This window comes from Rutilus rutilus, assembly GCF_951802725.1.
Source record: "Rutilus rutilus genome assembly, chromosome: 9".
NCBI classification, from domain to species: Eukaryota; Metazoa; Chordata; class Actinopteri; order Cypriniformes; family Leuciscidae; genus Rutilus; species Rutilus rutilus.
Genome location: NC_140223.1, coordinates 7659530 through 7681582, shown reverse-complemented (window position 1 = coordinate 7681582; position 22053 = coordinate 7659530). Strand labels below are relative to the sequence as shown.

Below are 22053 nucleotides of genomic sequence, written 5' to 3'. Positions count from 1 at the left end.
CCACGTTTATAATGAACACCGCGTTATGGTTATTGTGTTATTGTGTTACAAACGGTGTACGCACAGAACAGAGGGGCGGGGTGAGCAAAGCATTATAATTTAAAGACACATGCACTCAAACGGCGTGCTGAAAACAGAGCTGTTTTTGACCAGGTAAAATGAGTGTTTTCTTACAATACTAATGAGAATTTTTAATTAAAGTATATTACAAACTTTTAATTTAGACCCTAAAGAATCATATTAGCTTGTACAAAAATGGCATTATATGACCCCTTTAAGAGAGCAGCCAGAAAAATGGAACTGAAAGAAAACAAAACTAGAGGTATTTCGGATTTCATGGAAGGAGAGCTCAATTGCATACAAATAGATCTGCTTATTTTTCAACTCTATTAGTAGAAAATAAACAAAACCCTAGGTATTTATTTGAAACGGTGGCTAAACTGACGAAAAAGAAAGCTTCAAGCCCAGAAGTTTCCAACAAACACAGCAGTAATGACTTTATGAACTTCTTCACTTATAAGATTGATAATATCAGGGACAAAATTATAACTATGCAATCGTCTACTACAGTATCGCATCAGGCAGTGCATTGTAGTCTCCCTGAGGAAAAATTTGATTAATTTATTGCTATAGAAGAGGAAGAATTTTGCAAACTCGTAAATTCATCTAAATCGACAACATGTATGTTAGACCCTATTCCGACTAAGCTACTGAAAGAGATGCTTCCAGAGGTCATAGATCCTCTTCTTAATATCATTAATTCGTCTTTGTCTCTAGGATACGTACCAAAAACCTTTAAGCTGGCTATGATTAAACCGCTTGTTAAAAAACCGCAACTTGATCCTACACAATTAGTCAATTACAGGCCGATCTCGAATCTACCTTTTCTGTCAAAGATATTAGAAAAAGCAGTATCCTCACAACTGTGTTCCTTTCTTGAAAGAAATTATATCTGTGAGGATTTTCAGTCCGGATTTAGACCGTACCATAGTACTGAGACAGCTCTCGTTAGAGTCACAAATGATTTGCTCTTATCATCCCATCGTGGTTGTGTCTCTCTATTAGTGTTACTTGATCTTAGTGCTGCATTTGACACCATTGACCACAACATTCTTTTAAATAGACTAGAAAACTATGTTGGCATTAGTGGAATTGCACTAGCATGGTTTAAATCATACTTATCTGACCGTTATCATTTTGTAGCAGTAAATGAAGAGATGTCTCATCGATCACAAGTTCAGTATGGCGTACCACAAGGCTCAGTACTAGGACCGCTGCTGTTCACTCTGTACATGCTACCATTAGGAGATATCATTAGGAAACATGGAATTAGCTTTCACTGTTATGCCGACGATACTCAGCTCTATATTTCTTCAAAACCTAACGACACTTACCAATTCACAAAATTAACGGAATGCATAGCTGATATAAAAAATTGGATGACTAGTAATTTCCTACTACTTAATTCTGAAAAAACAGAGATTCTAATTATTGGACAAAAAACTTCCTCACGTAATAACCTAGAATACTGTCTAACACTTGATGGCTGCTCTGTTAAGTCTTCGTCGTCGGTTAGGAACCTGGGTGTGCTCTTTGATACCAATCTTTCATTTGAAAGTCACGTGTCTAGTATCTGTAAAACCGCATTTTTCCATCTTAAAAATATATCTAAATTAGGCCATATGCTCTCAATGACAAATGCGGAACAATTAGTTCATGCGTTCATGACATCAAGGCTAGATTATTGTAATGCTCTACTGGGTGGTTGCCCTGCACGCTTAATAAACAAACTACAGCTAGTCCAAAACGCAGCAGCTCGAGTTCTTACCAGAACCAGGAAGTATGACCATATTAGCCCGGTTCTGTCAACACTGCATTGGCTCCCTATTAAACATCTTATATATTTTAAAATATTGCTGATTACTTACAAAGCACTAAATGGTTTAGCTCCGCAGTACTTAAGCGAGCTCTTAACGCATTATAGTCCTTCACGTCTATTGCGATCTCAAAATTCCGGCCAGTTGATAATACCTAGAATATCAAAATCAACTGCTGGCGGTAGATCCTTTTCCTATTTAGCACCAAAACTTTGGAACAGTCTTCCTAACATTGTCCGGGAAGCAGACACACTCTGTCAGTTCAAAGCTAGATTAAAGACGCATCTCTTTGACCTAGCATTCACATTATATATAAACACATTATAGACTTCTATAATTCAATGTTAGGCTGCATAGATTAGGTCAGTCGGAACCGGTAACACTTCCCATAAATCCTGATGAACTCGTTACATCATAAGAAGAATGGTATCTATGCTAATTTTAGTGTCTTTGTTTATCCCAAGGTTTTCCTGCAGCCTGCCGGATCCAGGCCGGATCCAGATCTGACGAAGGGCCTTTGCCTGGACCCGATGACAACACAGTGCTGAAGTGCCAACTAGTCTCTCCCTATGGAGGATCCCTTTACCACTCCAGATAAAGCATCTTCAGGAAATTCGTTTCGCGTACCTACCCCGAAGTGATAAAATAAAATAAAATTCTAGATCAAAATTTATAAGGAAAGCCCAGTACTTTGTTTAGGCTTGGTCTGTGGGGAATTCCAAACCTACGCACATATATTCAAACGCACATAACTATACAACCAATTCTTAATGCGCATGTGAACGCCATCAGTGTTTATCACAGGTTCGCTTTTAAAGTCTGTGTAGAGAGAATGGTGTCGTCTTAGCGGCCCCTAATTTAATAACAAATGATCGTTGCGATGGAAGCGAATCAATCAAAACTAACTTTAGCTGGAAAATAACTTTATTAAAGAACCGCTATAAAGCCAAAACAATCTCTGTTACCATAAATTATACGTTTATCTCTGTAAAGCTGCTTTGAAACAATCTACATTGTTAAAAGCGCTATATAAATGATGACTTGACTTGACTATGACAACTGTCACATTGTCTTCATTTTTCAAGACAAGCCATGACCAAAATAAACATTAGAGATTTCAACCACCATTTCAATCACACGTGTAACACAGCTCACATCACCAAACGTGTCATTGATTGATGATATAAAACGTGTTCAATCCTTTACAGCTCAATAATCTGAACTCACAGCAGCAGAAAGAGGCTGAACACTTCAAATATACTTTACATTGAGATTCATGTGTGAGAGTCAAATATGATCTTACTCTAATATCTCCAGTTTACAGTGAGGATTCTGTAGTACATCAGACAGCAGATTCACTGATTTTCCTATTTTATTCTCAGACAGACTCAGTTCTCTCAGGTGTTCAGGGTTTGATCTCAGAGCTGAAGTCAGAGCAGCACAACCTTCATCTGTGACGCCACAATTATACAACCTGTAAAGAACAATGACACACACTTCACTCTCTCTGTTCAGATCAGATCAGTTTAGCAGTGAATCCATTATTAAAGGGATACTCCACTTTTTTTGGAAATAGGCTCATTTTACAACTCCCCCAGAGTTAAACAGTTGAGTTTTGCCGTTTTTGAATCCATTCAGCCGATCTCCGGGTCTGGCGGTACCACTTTTAGCATAGCTTAGCATAGATCATTGAATTGGACGAGACCATTAGCATCTCTCTCAAAAAAATGACCAAAGAGTTTCGATATTTTTCCTATTTAAAACTTGACTCTTCTGTAGTTACATCGTGTACTAAGACCGACGGAAAATGTAAAGTTGCGATTTTCTAGGCTTATATGGCTAGAAACTAATAGGTTAGACAAACTTAGTCCTGGTCACGTTGGAAGTTACGGAGCTGGGGACTATTTTCAGGTGCTGCGTCATATCATTACGCCTGCTGGACTCATGCTGTACGGCAGCAAAGTTTCTTGATTATTACGCAGGAATGAGAGTATAGTTCCTAGCCATATCAGCCTAGAAAATCACAACTTTTCATTTTCCGTCGGTCTTAGTACACGATGTAACTATAAGAGTCAAGTTGTAAATAGGAAAAATATTGAAACTCTTTGGTCATTTTATTGAGAGAGATGCTAATGGTCTCGTCTGATTCAATGATCTATGCTAAGCTATGCTAAAAGTGGTACCGCCAGACCCGGAGATCGGCTGAATGGATTCAAAAACGGCAAAACTCAACTGTTTAACTCTGGGGGAGTTGTAAAATGAGCCTATTTCCAAAAAAAGTGGAGTATCCCTTTAAAGAGAAAGTTCAAACTTAAAGCACAAATTAATGTTTGAGGGATCATTAGATTGAGATCTAAAATGTCATAAAACATAATCATAAAACATCTAAAGTATCATTCATTCAGGAAAAAAATAATATCTTATTTGCACTATATTAAAAGTCAGTCTTGTGTTCAGTCTGCTTTAATAAATTAGACTATTCACAACATAGGTTAGTTTTACTGTTACTTAGATCTGTACTATGTAATAAGTATGGAGAGTCAATTAGTGTATGTGTGTGTGTTGGTGTGCGTGTTTTCATTTTACAAAATTAAAAACAATACTTTAGAAAGTGTCAATGCAGAAAGATGCACATAATTAACAGTAAGAATGAATCCAGCATGTTCTTCATTTCTCAGTTCTGACTGTGTTGAGCTCGAGTCTTTTTAAAGTCAAGAGACTGAAATGTTGATTGTGTGTGAAAGTGTGTATTTCAGTGTGACTCTCAGTCCTGCAGTTTCATGTTATTGAGGATCAGCTCATGTGTTCAATCATTTACAGCTCAATAATCTGAACTCACAGCAGCAGAAAGAGGCTGAACACTTCAAATATACTTTACATTGTGATTCATGTGTGAGAGTAAAATATGATCTTACTCTAATTTCTCCAGTTTACAGTGAGGATTCTGTAGTACATCAGACAGCAGATTCACTGATTTTCCTATTTTATTCCCAGACAGACTCAGTTCTCTCAGGTGTTCAGGGTTTGATCTCAGAGCTGAAGTCAGAGCAGCAAAACCTTCATCTGTGACGCCACAATATCTCAACCTGTAGAGAACAATGACACACACTTCACTCTCAGTTCAGATCAGATCAGTTTAGCAGTGAATCCATTATTAAAGAGAAAGCTCAAACTTAATATTGGAGTTTCACATGCTTTTTTATTATATCCAACAAAGCAGAAAAACAACAAAGAAGACTGAATAACAGAACTGTAGTGACACACTAGATGACAATACAACAGTGACATCTATTGGCAAATTACTATATAACAACACTCCCACTTAATTTTACAATAGGACTAAGCCATTTCTTAGTAAATTATATTATTATAAATTATAAACACACACACACAAATTCTTAGTCCTTTTTCCATGTTAATAGTTTTACACCATAACATATTTAGCACTAAACAGTTTAGCCCATTTAAGATCAGACTATACAGAATTAAATGAAACAGAGTCCAATCTCACTCCTAAGATACTCAAACTTCTGTCTCACCAATGGCTTGGTCAAGATATCTTCCTTCATGTCATCTGTGGGACAATATTGCAGTTGTATTTGTCCATTCTGCACACATTCACAAATGTAATGGTAGCGAATGTCAATATGCTTAGTTCTTGAATGATCAACTAGATTCTTTGCGATTGCAATAATTCCTTGGTTGTCCTCCAGGATCACCACAGGAGTTGCATCCATTCCAAGATCACTTAGTAGTCGTCTTACCCAGGCTGCTTGGCTAAGTGCAACATACTCAGCCTCCGCTGTTGAAAGAGCAACAGTTGACTGTTTCTTGCTGAGCCAACTCACCACTCCTCCACCCAGTAAGAACACATTACTGGTTGTAGAGCAACGATTGTCCTGGTCTCCAGCCCAGTCAGCATCTGAGAAACCGACCAAAGTTCCAGACTCTGACCGCTCATACTTGAGAGTGAGTTTCAGTGTTCCCTTCAAGTACTGCAGAATTCTCTTCACCGCAGTCAGATGTGCAACACTTGGATTTGCATTGAACTTTGACACAACACTCACTGCTTGTACTATGTCAGGTCGTGTGGCCATCGCAGCATACAGTAGGCTACCTACCATAGACTGGTAAGTACTTGGGTTCACAGGCTTGCTGACACCATCGTTGCTTTTTAGCTTTACATTTACATCAGCTGGTACATTTACAACAGAGCTGCAACGGGATTTGCCTCATGCATACCAAACTTTTGAAGAATGGCTTCAATGTAATGCTTCTGATGAAGGAACACACAGTTTTTTTCTTTGTCTTGGATGACAGAGATTCCCAAGATATAGGACAGTTCTCTCATGTCCTTCATCTTGTAGCGCTTTTCTTAAGAGCGAGTTTCAGCTCTTCCATGCTTTCCATCGACTCTGTGATCAGAATTAGATCATCAACATACACCACTAATATCTCCAGCTCCTGTCGAGATCTCACAAACACACACGGGTCTGATGTGCTCTGTTTGAAGCCAATGTTCTTCATGAACTCTGTGAAAGTTTTACTCCCGCAGCAAGGGGACTGCTTCAGTCCATATATTGACTTCTTCAGCTTGCACACCAAACTTTCCTCCCCTGGTCTGATGTATCCCTCTGGTTGCTCCATATACATTTCCTCATCCAGGTGTCCATTTAGAAATGTGGTTACCACATCCATCTGATGCACATGCATGTTATTCTGGACAGCGAAGGACAGCAATGTACGAATTGAGCTAAAACATACTACGGGTGAAAAAGTTTCATCATAGTCGGCACCATAATCTGTGAGTAACCCTTAGCAACAAGTCTACACTTGTATCTCTCCACTCGTCCGTCACTATGATGCTTGACTTTAAACACCCATCTCGATCCTATGGCCTTCCGATCCTTTGGTAATTTGTTTCACGTCTTATTTTCCAGCAGTGATTCATATTCCAAGTCAACCGCCTCCTGCCATTCCTTTGCATTAAGACTCATTATTGCCTCTTTCAGTGTGCTTGGTTCTGCAACACAACACAACACTTGCATAATGATCAACAGTCACCAGGTCAGCAAACTCATCATAACCATCTCTTAGGTGGTTTTCTGATTCTGCCACCTTCTCTAGCAGTTTCATCGACAGTAGCATCGACTGGTGTTCTCTCGTCAGTTTTCAAGATAACTTCGTTCTCCAAACAAGAAATGTCCACTTCTTGTTTCAAGTCAAAATCTGACTCGTTGAAGATCACATCCCGATGAATTAGAATTCTCTTTTTTTTCCTCATCGAACAAGCGATAGCCCTTGGCATTGTTGGCTTATCCCACGAAACGAAGCTTCACAGCCTTCTTGTCCAGTTTTCTTCTTTCTGTGTCTGGGACATGTGCATAAGCTATACAACCAAACACTTTCATGTGACTCACATTTGGCTGTTTGTAGCACCATCTCTGGTAGGGAGTCACTTGTTTCAGTACAGATGTGGGGAGTCTGTTCTGTATGTAAGCTGCGGTCGCTACAGCCTCTGTCCAGTAAGACTATGGTAATTTAGCATGAGAGAGCATGGTTCTCGCTGCCTCAATTAATGTCCTATTTTTTCTTTCTGCAACACCATTTTGCTGAGGTGTGTGAGGTACAGTTGTCTCATGGTGGATACCTTGAGCCTTCAAGTTTTCTTGAAATTCTTTGGATGTGTATTTCCCACTATTATCCATTCTTGGTCTTGCTATTTTCTGTCCGCACTCATTGGATAATACTTTCTCAAATTCCTTGAATTTGCAAAGAACTTCACTCTTCTGTTTCATAAAATATACCTTGCAACATCTAGAATAGTCATCAATAAAAGTCACAAAGTACTTTGATCCACCTACAGATTCAGTCTGCATGGGACCACAGACGTCACTATGAACCAACTGTAGTTTACGTTTGGAACGGATCTCTCCCACTGGCTTATGTGGCTTCCTAGAAAGCTTGCCTTCCACACATGCTTCACAGAAGGGAACTTCTTTCTCTGCAGGAGGGTCCACTCCATTCACCAGATTTTTAAGTTCCTTCAATTTAGTGGTGTGACCCAGTCGCTGGTGGCACAAACTGGCTGCTATTAATGCACTTGACGCACAGTGACAGGCGGGCGAACTTCCCTCGACATCCAGCTGATACAATCCATCAGATCTTTGTGTTCCCATTAGGGATGCTCATATTGACCGTTTAACCGTTAACCGAAAGTAAAAAATTTGACCGATTAATACTATCAGTTAAACGGTTTAAAACGTTTTTTTTTTTAAGCTTCTTTTTTTTTTTTTGCTGCTGCATGGTTTAAAAATAAAATACTATATAGCTTATATTTATTAACTCACGGAGCGCGTAGACACGCGCAACCACACACGTCTCTAGCGAGACGTTACCTGTGTATTCCCGGGACATCGATCCGTCCCATAGGAGAGGGTGTTTTCTGCCGCGGGTCTAATGGCGTGTTCACACCAAACGCGGATTTAATTATTTGCGCGAGTAGATTACATACAAAGTCAATGCAAAGACGCGAATGACGTGAATTGGGCGACGCGTTTGCCGCGAAAGCTCGATAATGGCCTCAATCGCGTCTTCCGCGCAAGACAAGTTGAAAAATTTCAACTCGAGCAGAAAATTCGCGTGAAGAGGTGAAATTCACAGAGTTGAGTGCGCCTCTGGATGGTGATGTGAACCCAGACACGTCAGCGTTTGGCTTTCCTCCGTATTTGGGACTTCCACAACAAGTACAGAGCAGCAATATCATTTATTTCAGACATGACAGAAAAATTATGGCAGAAAGAAATTGTGTTGTTGTTGATGATGATGATGACACACTCCGTTTCGCGGTATATTTTTATTCGCGAGTGACGCGAAAAACAAGAAAAACATCCCGCGAGTAATCTAGAGCGAGTAAATAACGCGATGCGAATACACTTCGCGTTTGACTGTCAACAGGCTGCGCTCCAGACTGACCCCACATCACGTTGAAATGTTGCTTTTTTTAAATAAAAATTAGACAAGGTGTTGAGGTAGGGCTGCTATTTTTATTTAACGAAAAATCTTAGTCTAAAGGAAAAAAAAAATCCGGTTTTTGAAAGTTAATTATTTAAGTTTAAAAAATATATTTAGTGTAGGCCTATTTTGTTTTTTATTTGTATTATTTTATTCTGTTTTTCCTCTCACTGTCAGAAATGCTGCAGGTGCGTGAAAATTTAAACTGAATCCAGGTTCTGTTGATCTGTTCTGTATGCTGCTGTTTGCACTTTGCACGTTAAAATAAACCCTTAAAAAAAAAAAAAAAAAGTATTTTTTTAAAGGGTCACAGATACGCGTCATTTTTATTTGTAATCTTATCAGTTAACGGTTAATAATCGATTTAAGAGTGCCGGTTGTCGGTCGGGAAAATTAATCGAAATGAGCATCCCTAGTTCCCATTCCTCTGAGATTTCCATTTTTATCACGGATGTACTGTAACAGCGAGACTTCTTGAACTGCATCGTATTTCCTTTTTTTACAGCAGCTCCCACTGAGAAGAGATTCCCAGATAACTTGGGAACATACAGCACATCTAACATTGTGACATTTTTTACATCAATGATTTTTAATGTCATTCTTAGTTTAAGGTTACTAAGTCCTAGAGCGTCAACCACTCTGCCATCACCGAGTTTCACAGACTGTGATTTTGGAAATTGCTGGTAGTCTTGAAGAATTTCTTCATGACACGTCATGTGCTTTGAGGCTCCAGAGTTGATTAACCACTCGACCTGTTGTGTCATCTTATCCTTATCCATCTTATCCTCTCTGGCGACGAAGGCACTCTCAGACGAGTCTTCATCATGTTCACGTTACATTTTTGGCTTTGTGTGTTTTATTCAGTTTTTTCTTACTTGGACAGTCACGCTTGATATGTCCTTCTTTCCCACAGTTGTAACATCTCCACGAGCCAGATCTGTCTGCTCTCACTGCCTTGGTGTTAGCCTGCATATCACTACGAACTTGTGTTGACATCGCTGATGCGCCACCGGACGCAGCACCACTGGACATAGCACCACCATAGTTACCATCAGCAGACACTCGCTTTCGTTCTTTATTTATCAATGCTTGCTGAACAAACTGCAGTGTTAAACTGTCCAACTTATTTTCCAGTGTAGTGACAATTGTAGCATAGCTTGGTGGCAAGCTACCCAGTAGTGTTACAATCTGGTCCTCCTCTTCAGTCACCGCACCTATTGCCCCTAGCTGGTCAGTTAACTCCTTCATTCGTTTCAAATGTTCAGGTATGTTTTCTCCTTCCTTCATTTCACATCTGAAGTATTTTTTCTTCAGAAACAGCTTGTTTGCAAGAGTGTCTCTCTCAAAATGTCCTTTTAGTGTGTCCCACGCTTCCTTAGGGGTCTTACAGCTTGTTATCAGGTACAACTGGGGTATACTCACATTCAGCACCAACACAGAAAAAGCTTTTTCTTTCCGTTTTTCAAATTCTGCTAATGCCTGTGCATTTGCTCCTTCTGCCACGTTGTCAGTCTCCATCACCATGCCCCATAGTCCTTTAGCTTTCATCAAATGTTCCATTTGAAATTTCCACGTTGCCCAGTTCTCTGGCCCACTCAGCTTTTCAATAAACAGTTTATCCTCCATTGTGAGTTCCACAACACTGTCTATTTCACACACACACAGAAAAAAAAAAAAACTTTATTAAAAGTACCCTTTTCTTTGCTTTAGCGAAGATCTGGGCCCATAACCTATTGGAGTTTCACATGCTTTTTTATTTTATCCAACAAAGCAGAAAAACAACAAAGAAGAATGAATAACAGAACTGTAGTGACACACTAGATGACAATACAGTGACACCTATTGGCAAATTACTATATAACAACACTTAAAGCACAAATGAATATGGATGATGGATCTTTAGATTGAGATCTAAAATGTCACAAAACATCATAAAACATCTAAAGTATTCAATCAGGAAAAATAATCTCTATTTGCACTATATTAAACGTCAGTCTTGTGCAAAATCTGCTTTAATAAATAACACTATTCACTACATAGGTTAGTTTTACTGTTAAGCCGACTGCACACTGCGATTTTGGCCACGATTTGACCGTCTGAGACGGTTCCTCTGATCTTAGGCCAAAACCTGATGTGTTTGATCGTTAGTTTGATTGTAGGGCTGCACGATTGATCAAAATGAAACCGCACGTGATCTGGTAAAGGCTGTGATTATTTTAGTCGCAGTTTGTCAATGAAGTACGGCTCTGTGATCGGTAGTAAATGCTGCTCCATCTGAAAGCCAGTAGGCGTCTCACACACACACACACGCTAAATATGCCCCACCGCAGAAGAACGAGAACACACATCATTCCAGGAAATCCCTATGGGCATCATACTATCTGTAGCTGAATAAACAGAAGATTGAAACGCTTAGATTTTTTAAAATGTTGTCTTTTGCTGGACAAGAGGTTCATAAAAGCTTTTCATGTTTGGAAAGATGTTTGGTGTGTGTTGCTTTTTCAAATGCACATTAAAAGCGACTCAAACTCAGTGCTTTCAGATGGAGCAGCGTTTACTACTGATCAGAGCCGTACGTCACTGACAAGCTGCACATAATAAAAAAAAAAAAATCACAGCTTCTGCGATTTCATAATAGCGATAAGCAAAATCGATTTCATGTTAATTGCGATTAATTTGGTCAGCCCTATTTAATATGTTCACCGACAGCCGATTAATGACCGTTGCGATCAAATTTGATCCTCTACGAGATTCTGACAGTGTCTGAAGATTTGACTCTCAGTCCTGCAGTGTGACTTCTCCTACGACAACCGTCACAATTGTCTTAGTTTTTCAAGACAAGCCATGAGCAAAATAAACATTAGAGATTTCTGTAGCCACCATTTCAATCCCGCATGTAACGCAGCTCACATCACCAAAGTGTCATTGATTGATGATGTAAAACGTGTTCAATCATTTACAGCTCAATAATCTGAACTCACAGCAGCAGAAAGAGGCTGAACACTTCAAATATACTTTACATTGTGTTTCATGTGTGAGAGTCAAATATGATCTTACCTCAGTATCTCTAGTTTACAGTGAGGATTCTGTAGTACATCAGACAGCAGATTCACTGATTTTCCTATTTTATTCCCAGACAGATCCAGTTCTCTCAGGTGTTCAGGGTTTGATATTAGAGCTGAAGTCAGAGCAGCAAAACCTTCATCTGTGACGCCACAATCACTCAACCTGTAGAGAACAATGACACACACTTCACTCTCTCAGTTCAGATCAGATCAGTTTAGCAGTGAATCCATTATTAAAGAGAAAGTTCAAACTTAAAGCACAAATTAATATGTTTGATGGATCATTAGATTGAGATCTAAAATGTCATAAAACATGTTCATAAAACATCTAAAGTATCATTCAATCAGGAAAAATAATCTCTTATTTGCACTATATTAAAATTCAGTCTTGTGCAAAATCTGCTTTAATAAATGAGATTATTCACAACATAGGTTAGTTTTACTGTTACTTAGATCTGTACTATGTAATATGTATGGAGTGTCAATTAGTGACTGTGTGTGTGTGTGTGTGTGTGTGTGTGTGTGTGTGTGTGTGTGTGTGTGTGTGTGTGTGTGTGTGTGTGTGTGTGTGTGTGTGTGTGTGAGCGTTTTTACATTTTACAGAATTACAAATAATACTTTAGAGAGTGTCAATGCAGAAAGATGAACATAATTAACAGTAAGAATGAATCCAGCATGTTCTTCATTTCTCAGTTCTGACTGTGTTGAGCTCGAGTCTGTTTAAAGTCAAGAGACTGAAATGTTGATTGTGTGTGAAAGTGTGTATTTCAGTGTGACTCTCAGTCCTGCAGTTTCATGTTATTGAGGATCAGCTCATGTGTTCAATCATTTACAGCTCAATAATCTGAACTCACAGCAGCAGAAAGAGGCTGAACACTTCAAAAATACTTTACATTGTGATTCATGTGTGAGAGTCAAATATGATCTTACCTCAGTTTCTCCAGTTTACAGTGAGGATTCTGTAGTACATCAGACAGCAGATTCACTGATTTTCCTTTTTTATTCCCAGACAGATTCAGTTCTCTCAGGTGTTCAGGGTTTGATCTCAGAGCTGAAGTCAGAGCAGCAAAACCTTCAACTGTGAGATCACAATTTCTCAACCTAAGAGAGATGAAAATCAAATAGAAATATATACATACATATATATATAATATTTTTTTATATATATAAATAAAAGACAGAAACCTTATTACCTTATTCTGATTTTATGATACACTCAAAATATTCCACAACAAATCTTTTAAATTTAATGTAAAAATAAAAACAAAAGTAAGCACTGTTGGGCTCACATAACCCTCTCATTAGAATCAAAATGTTTCAACATTTGCGATGTATTTGGATGCTAAACTTTTCTTTATTATAGGCTTTGTACTTCATTCGTGTTCCAATATCAACGGAAAAAATCATCCACTTCACGCGCAAAAATGTGCTTGGAAACATCACAGTTGAGCGGTGCTTACTGTGAATGTACGAATTGTACTACTGACTATTTAAACAGAGCAGTGTAATTAATTTTTATGTGTTAGGTTGACTATTTTATTATTATATTTTATTAAGGCTATAATGAACAGGCTGCGATGTCAAGATTGCAATGTTGGAATGTGTGTGTGTGTGTGTGTGTGTGTATGTGTGTTCATGTTTTTCTATCCCGGTGGGGACTTCAACCTGAATGCACACAGACTCATGGGGACTCGTGTCACAGTGGGTAAACAAATTTATAAATCATACAGAATGAGTTTTTTTGGAAATGTAAAAATGCAGAAAGTTTTCTGTGATGGGTAGGGTTAGTGTAAGGAGATAGAATATACAGTTTGTACAGTATAAAAACCATTAAGTCTATGGAGAGTCCCCACAAAGATAGTAAACCGTGTGTGTGTGTGGCGTGGGCGCGATTGAACAGTGGACACATAAAAACATACTCCGTCATTATACAGGACGACATTCAAACTGCAAAGTGTTAACTTATATTTGTGTACAGTCGCAATAAAACACAACATTGTGCTTTTGTAAAATAATTTCAAGCAATCCACCCCCCGAAAGTCGCTAATTTAAAAATTAAACTAAAATGCTCACGGCTGCACGGGCATTCATAACGGTGCGCGTCCACGGCGAGGAACGAGCAGAACAGAGTGAACGTTTTTCAGTTCATTCCTACTTCCATAGGAATTCATTTGAAACGCTCCCTCAACCACCATCAATGTCAGTGTGGACGAACATATTTTACTTTTGTTTTTAAGTTGGCGATTCAAAAGCCCCCAGCGGTGTCACACGTTGATTAACCAGTGGTAAAATATTCTCACCGTCACATACCTAGTATATTTTTATATAGATACAATAGGCCTATACCTGATTTTGAACACAAGAGGGCAGTATAGCCCTATGTATGACTTGACTTTTATGGGACTAAATAGTACAATTACTATTTTTAAACTTATAAATAATTCTTAAATTGAAAAAAAAAGAATAAAATGGGTTTAGTTGTGATATTTGTATACTTTTAAATAGAAACAAATGGTGTATAATTACATTTTTAGAAGATATTAGGCTTTTAGTGTTTCCTTTTTGTACATTACTTTAATCCCTCACTATATCAAAACCGTTTGAAATATTTAATATCCGTTCACAATTTAGCATCTTTAATGTATTTTCATCATGTTGAAAAAGTTTGGTGTGAATAAAATAAACCACTTAGAAGGAGTAGCTAAAAACTCAGAGTCTGAAATAACCAAAAAAAAAAAACACATTCAGACCTAAATATCTGACTTCCTGTTGGTCGTAGCTAATAACTGTAAATTAGAAAGTTGTCCGGCTCGATGAGACGAATGTATGTACTGATTTTTGTTACTGTATATACAACTAACCCCCCCACTTTTGTCAAAAGCATTTTGAAAGTGACACACTTCATGCTGCCAGTTGGTGGCGCTATAACTTTGACTTACAATAGTTCCATCCATCTGATCGGCCTCTTACCACGAACACACTGCTGAAGTTTCATCAAGATCAGTTAATGTATGCAGAAGTTATACCCCTTCGTGTTTCTCATTTCTCGCCATATATTCGTTAGCTCGCCATGGCCAAACCGTTCGAGATATCAAAAATCCGTCCGCAATTTAGCATCCTCAATGTTTTGACTTCATGCACACCGAGTTTGGTGGGGATTGGATGAATTTTCTAGGAGGAGTACTTCACATTCCACAGCAAGCGTTTTCCAAACAACCCATAATAGCCGACTTCCTGTTGGGCTGGCGTAAAACTTTCCCGGGGGAAAGTTGTTCGGCCCGATGAGATCTATATGTGTACCGAGTTTCATATTAATTCATGCAAGCGTGTTTGATCTATGGACCAAATTTTCAGACCCCGTTCAAGGGGGCGCTGTTGAGCCCCCCTGCCACGCCCCTTTCTGAAACTTTTCACATGTCTACTGGCTAATAAGTGTTATGTGTCTGTCGAGTTTCATCCAATTTCAAGCATGCTAAGAGTCTCAAAAGCATCCGAAAAGAATATTAAAGTTTGATGCGTTGCCACGGCCCATGTGATCGGCCTCTTACAATGAATACACTGCGGAAGTTTCATCAAGATCAGTTAATGTATGCAGAAGTTATAACACACTTCCTGTGTCCCATTATTCGCCATAAATTCGTTTCCTCGTCACGGCCAAACCGTTCGAGATATCAAAAATCCGTTCACAATTTATCATCCTCAATGTCTTGTCTTCATGCACACCGAGTTTGGTTGCGATTGGACAAATTTTCTAGGAGGAGTATTTCAAATTCCAGAGGATGCGTTTTTCAAACAACCCATAATAGTTGACTTCCTGTTGGGCTTTTGTAAAACTTAGAGCACGAAAGTTGTTCGGCCCGATGAGATCTATATGTGTACTGAGTTTCATATTATTATATGCAAGCGTGTTTGATTTATGGACCAAGTTTTCGGACACCATTCCAGGGGGCGCTGTCGAGGGTCGCGGGTTCTGAGCGGGGGGAGAGGGGGGCCGGGAACTGTCATCGTCAGTGGCCCATGCATATCGACTGTCACTAAAAATCAGTGGTAAAACCAAGCGGCAACCTCCCCGTCTCTCTCTTGAAACCAACACGGAAGTGAGTTAAACTGCAATTCATTGACTAGCCGCTTGAGGCTGGCTGCAGAAGTGAGTCAAATCTGTATCTCCCCCATGTTAAAATGACCAACTTTACAGCAGAAAAAAAACATGTTTACAGCCTGGTTCTCTATGTGGCTTTGGTCTATACAGCAAATTTTGCCCTTCATAACAACTGTGAGGGGGGTGAATTTTTTTATAACTCATCCGTTTAGTTGATTAATATTTAAAGTTCTGCATAATTAAGGGTGTGGCGTGGCCACTTGAGTGACAGGTGGATTGCCGCTGATGTCAATGCTAGCCGTTTGTCTGCTGTTAGCCGTCACTTCACCTCAGCAAATTTTAGCTGCTGAACTTGCCATCTCTGCAGTTTTTGTGCTTTTTTTCGGGATTATTTCATACAATTTAATACACCCATTACTTCGCCCACGGTTTAGGATTCCGTCGTTGTCGTCGAGTATCGTTCGAGAGAACAACCAGCGCTGTATTTCAGTTGTTTTCCTCTGTGAACATGCACTAATGGATGTCTGACAATTTCGTTGCTTTTTGGAGTTTTCAGATTTAAAAACGTCAATAAAGGCTCGTTCGTTCTGCTCTCACGGATCAGATAGATTATAATAAATGCACATCCTTGAATGAGCGCGGATTTTCTTGCGCATTTACTTGAACTTCATAGGCAATATATTTATGGTATAACCCATTTGAGAGGCGGCCAAAATCAGAATTTAAAATACTGAATAAGCTCTCTATGAACTTGACGAGCGATGCCGCGCTGACGGACCATAGACTACAAAAAAAGTGACTGACATGTATGCACAAATCACTGTCACACACACAATCTCAGAGTAATATTTATTACTGTAATATAAGTTACTGCATAATACATTTTCAACTAGCAGAATAGTACAGAATCACGATACACAGTCTCACTTGTAGCCATGTCTTTTAACTATTATAATATTTTGAAGGGCAAAAATAGGAACTTTTAATTGGCTTTACATCATCAACTGTCACTTTAGCGCGAGGCCCTGTGCAGTCGCAGACTTGGTACTGTAAGTAGCATAACGTTATAGCATTACCTCCCCAGCCTGAGCTAACCATAGCTAACTCGATCACGTCGAGCTAGGTGGGCGTGATTTCAGATAGACAGGCTCCTCAGCTCCACTCACGCCCCGCCTCTTTGCCCATTTTCTGTTATCCGGGAGGCGATATTTTTTTCCCCAGGATGGTAGGGGAAGACTCATGAATATTCATTAGGGAAGTCATCCCTGATTGGTCTGATGACCTACCCCTAACCCCACCCCTAAACCTACCCGTCACTGGGGTTCTTATGACCTCCATATCCCCGCCCCTAAACCTACCCGTCACTGGGGTTAAGACCAATCAGGGATGACTTCCCTAATGAATATTCATGAGTCTTCCCCTACCATCCTGGGAAAAAAAATATCGTATCCGGGAGTGACGAGAGGCCAAGATGGCGACGGCCGGCTCCGCCCACTTTAGGCTTCAAAAACGGTCTTCAGAAACCTACGGGTGACGTCACGGATACTACGTCCATATTTTTTTACAGTCTATGGGTAAAACGTGAGGAAATGGTTTTTTTTTTTTTTTTTTTTGCTGACAAAGTTAAAGTCTAATGAAATACACTGACACCTTATTTTTGTCCTTTCAAAAGTAACTGAATGCCCTGCTACATATATTAGTGTAAGGTTTAGAAGTGGAGTTCATATTTCATATGGGAAAGTCGTAATGCTTAGAATTTAATATGATTTATATTTGAGTTAATTTACTAGAAGTATATTTACAATGTTTAGTCAGTTAACTATTTACATATTTATGTGTTAATATATTTAATACAGTAAGGATATTCTGCCTCTCTGATTCACTCACGTTTATCTCAGTCTAAGTTCTTGCTTCTGATTGGTTAGTGGAGTCACGTGAAAGGCTGTATGAAGGAAGTGTTGTTATTGTGACGATGTTCAGTAAAAGTGCCGCTTGAGAAAGTCTTCTGTCTCTATTCTGCTGTTTATTGTCATAAAGAGTGATCTACCACCACATACCGAACCCTCACGTTACATTAGCCTACAGTAATCATAATTCTATTTAAAACATATAAATGTACATGCATATGTATACGCAATATCATAGTTTGACATGTCTGGCATTTGAAAGATCCATTTGGTGTCATGAATAATTAAGAGAAAGTGTCTTCTCATTGGATAAGAAAACTCAGTCACATGAATAATTATGAGACACCGATGAGTCATCAAAGTACACGTCACAGCCTGTGACGTGGACACGATGAAGATTTTAGTTTTAAACCCAGAAGATGAAAATAGCGGAAAAAAGCTCAAATTTAACCATTTTCCCACTACTATTAAATCTAACAGATGCTAACATTGTCTTCAATGGTGTTCAACACACATACCTCTGTTAAAATCTCAAAAAAATTGGTTTAGGGTTTCATGACCCTTTAACAATGTAAAATTCTTATCCAAGGTTCATGGTCAAATGTTTCTATTTACAACGTGTTTTTGCAGCGGTAAAAAATGTCACAGACATGTTTGCTGATCTCTTTTTTTGTTTGCGAATCCTTTCATTTACAAAAAGACAGATTTTCTTTTTCTATTGTTTATAATGGAAGTTTGTGAGATTGTGAACTGAGATGAGTGACAGCTTTATAATGATTGTAAAGGGAGCGCTCTTCCGAGGCTATACATAATCCATTCAATAAAAGTTTTGTTTTTCTTGCTGCTGAGAGGACCGATGGCCAATCACACGCTGCAAAACAGCATGTCAAAATAGATACGCACAACAGATTAATAGAAAAATATTCATATCAATATATCTTTTAAATTATATTCAAAATATTTGTACATTATTTGTCATTACAAGTAATGATTTGTAAATAATCTCTCATTGTTGCAACATCTTGTAAAAAAATGTCTCATTGTACATTGCTATTCTTGTCATGTAAGAGACGTTGCTACACATTAAATCTGCACTTTACTAGAGAACCATCACTAATTTCACATACTCAGTGATTTGATTCTTAATTGTCAATCTCACAGTAAAATTAAAATGTGAAGTTTTAGTAAACTTTAATCTAAACATCAAGTGATGTTTAATTGTCCATTTAATAGTAAAATGTAAATGTATGACTCTGCTGTGTAAACCATAAATCAAATTTTTTTAGGAGATTTGAGCTACTTGATAAATGAGCTGTTTCTCCAATTGTTTGCTTGGTCTTAATTTCTTTTATCATTTATTTAAAATATTTAAATTCCTTCTTTATGTGCAAGAGCATTCAACTAGTAAACCTGAATTATTTATTCATACACATATTTTCTGACTTTGTTTGTAATGCCTGAAGGAATTTTACATTGTCATGGTTTAAGAAACACATAAAATACTGGCCACTGAACTCTAGACAACATCTGCAGCACTGAAGATTTATGAACTTTTGATTTTCTTAATGTTTTAACAGTGAACTGATTGTTCTGATTGATACTTACTGAACTGATCTGGATTCTTTAATCACAGGAAGAAGCTTCTGAAGAACCTTTAGTTGTTCAGTTTTATTGTCTCTTCCAACAAAATCATGAATATTAAACTTGTCCAGCTTCTCCTCTGATGTCAACAACACAAAGACTACAGCTGACCACTGAGATGAAGTGAGTTTGACTTCACTTATTGTACCAGATTTCAGATACTGTTGTATTTCCTCCACTAGTGAACGATCACCCAGTTCATTCAGACAGTGGAACAGATTGATAGATTTCTCTGGAGAGTCAATGGTCCTGATCTTCTCCTTGATGTACTGAACTGTTTCCTCATTGCTGTCAGATCTACTTGTCTGTTTCATTAGTCTTTGTAGGAGAATCTGATGAGACTTTACTGACAGACCCAGAAGAAACCGCAGGAAAAGATCCAGATGTCCATTTTTACTCCGTAGAGCCTCCTTCACAGCTCTCTGATGCAGCGCAGATAATGACACATGTTCTTCTGGTGAATTGAGCTGAAACCAGTAATTAATTTTAGACTGCGAACTCTGTTTGGTGATTGAGTCCAACACATTTGTGTTGTTGATTGTACAGGAGAGATGCACATATAGAGCCGCTAGATGTTCCTGAACGCTCAGATGAACAAAGCAGAAGACTTTCCCCTGATACCAGCCAAACTCCTCTCTGAAGATCTGAGTGCACAATCCTGAGTAAACTGATGCTTCTGTCACATCAATGCCACACTCTCTCAGGTCTTCCTCATAGAAGATCACATTGCCTTTCACAAGCTGCTGAAAAGCCAGTTTCCCCAGTTTGAGGATCATGTCTTCATCTGTCATGTTCTTCTCATAGTCCTTCTCATGTTTGATGTTGGTCTGAAGGATCAGGAAGTGTGTGTACATCTGAGTGAGAGTCTTGGGAATCTCTCCAGTCTCTGCTTCGCTCAACATCTTCTCCAGAACAGCAGCTGAGATCCAGCAGAACACTGGGATGTGGCACATGATGAAGAGGCTCCTTGATGACTTCAGGTGTGTGATGATTGTATTGGCCAGACTCTGATCACTGATTCTCTTCCTGAAGTATTCCTCCTTCTGTGGATCATTGAAGCCTCGTACCTCTGTCACTCGATGGACACACTCAGAGGGGACGAGATCAGCTGCTGCTGGTCTGGAGGTGATCCAGATGAGAGCAGAGGGAAGCAGATTCCCCACAATGAGGTTCATCAACAACACGTCCACTGAGGCTGATTCACTTACATCACACAACCTCACATCGCTCTGAAAATCCAGAGACAGACGACACTCGTCCAGACCATCAAAGATGAACAACACTTTATATTTGTCTTTGGATATTTGCATTTCTTTAGTTTCAGGGAAAAAGACATGAAGAAGATCTGAAAGACTGAGTGTTTTGTCCTTCATCAGATTGATCTCTCTGAAAGGAAGTGGAAATATGAGCTGGACGTCCTGATTCTCTTTCTCTTCAGCCCAGTCCAGGATGAACTTCTGCACAGAGACTGTTTTTCCAATGCCAGCGACTCCCTTTGTCAGCACAGTTCTGATGGGTTTGTCTTGTCCAGGTAAAGGTCTAAAGATGTCATTGCATTTGATCGGTGTGTCCTCTGTTGCTGCTCTCCTGGATTGTGTCTCAATCTGTCTCACCTCATGTTCATTACTGATCTCTCCACTCTCACTCTCTGTGATGTAGAGCTCTGTGTAAATCTCATTCAGGAGTGTTGGGTTTCCCTGCTGTGCTGTTCCCTCATACAGACACTCAAACTTCTTCATCAGATTTGATCTAAACCTGTTGAGGACTTCATGGCTGAAAAATTAAAATACCACAGTATTAACAAACACAAAGTCTTTTTTTAATCATATATTTTGTTGATATGTAATACCTGAGATCAGTCTGTGAATCTCCACTCTTAAACTCTACTGGCGGACTCATAGACGCGTCTCTCCTCATAGACACACAGCTGGGCTCTGGTTCTGATCTCCTCTGATGAACTGAACTATAACAAAAATAGATTAAAGTTAATATATTAAATAACTGTATTTAAAAATCACATATTCATGTATCCCTAAATAATTTATTTTCACAATGTTGATAAAAAAAACCTGTAAAATGAACTAACTACTCATATGTCTCTCATGTGTGAGTATTGAGAACAGGCGCGCTCAACTCCCAAATCGTTTATGGGTGCGAGTAATAAAGAAGCACTCTCAAAGTATAGTTTCATAGATTTATTGTTACCATGTCCACACAGACGTGTTCGGCCTAAGCCATCATCAGTGTGTACTGTGAAACACCGAAAAGATTGTTTTTTAAAAACATCACAGGTGAACCTCATTCCTCAAATCATCAGCACCGTCAGGTGCATCAAGTTACCAACATTGTGGAACCACAAGGAATAACACAACACAACAGGGCTGCGTTCAGCCCCGACAAAACGTTGCACAACGTTTTTTAAACAGAAACGGTGATGCGTTGAACACACT

General features: G+C 38.9%; 1 protein-coding gene across 1 annotated transcript in view; it reads right to left on the bottom strand.

Annotated features, from left to right (window-relative positions):
- Positions 1-22053, bottom strand: part of LOC311296903 (NACHT, LRR and PYD domains-containing protein 12-like) — a gene marked incomplete at both ends in the record, with an annotated part of 29946 nt that overhangs the window by 6000 nt on the left and 1893 nt on the right. The window contains 6 exons of the mRNA XM_084418887.1: positions 3181-3351; positions 4793-4963; positions 11949-12119; positions 12887-13057; positions 19568-21376; positions 21453-21566. Of these exons, the coding sequence (XP_084275013.1) occupies positions 3181-3351; positions 4793-4963; positions 11949-12119; positions 12887-13057; positions 19568-21376; positions 21453-21566 (2607 nt within the window). The remainder of the gene's footprint in view (positions 1-3180; positions 3352-4792; positions 4964-11948; positions 12120-12886; positions 13058-19567; positions 21377-21452; positions 21567-22053) is intronic.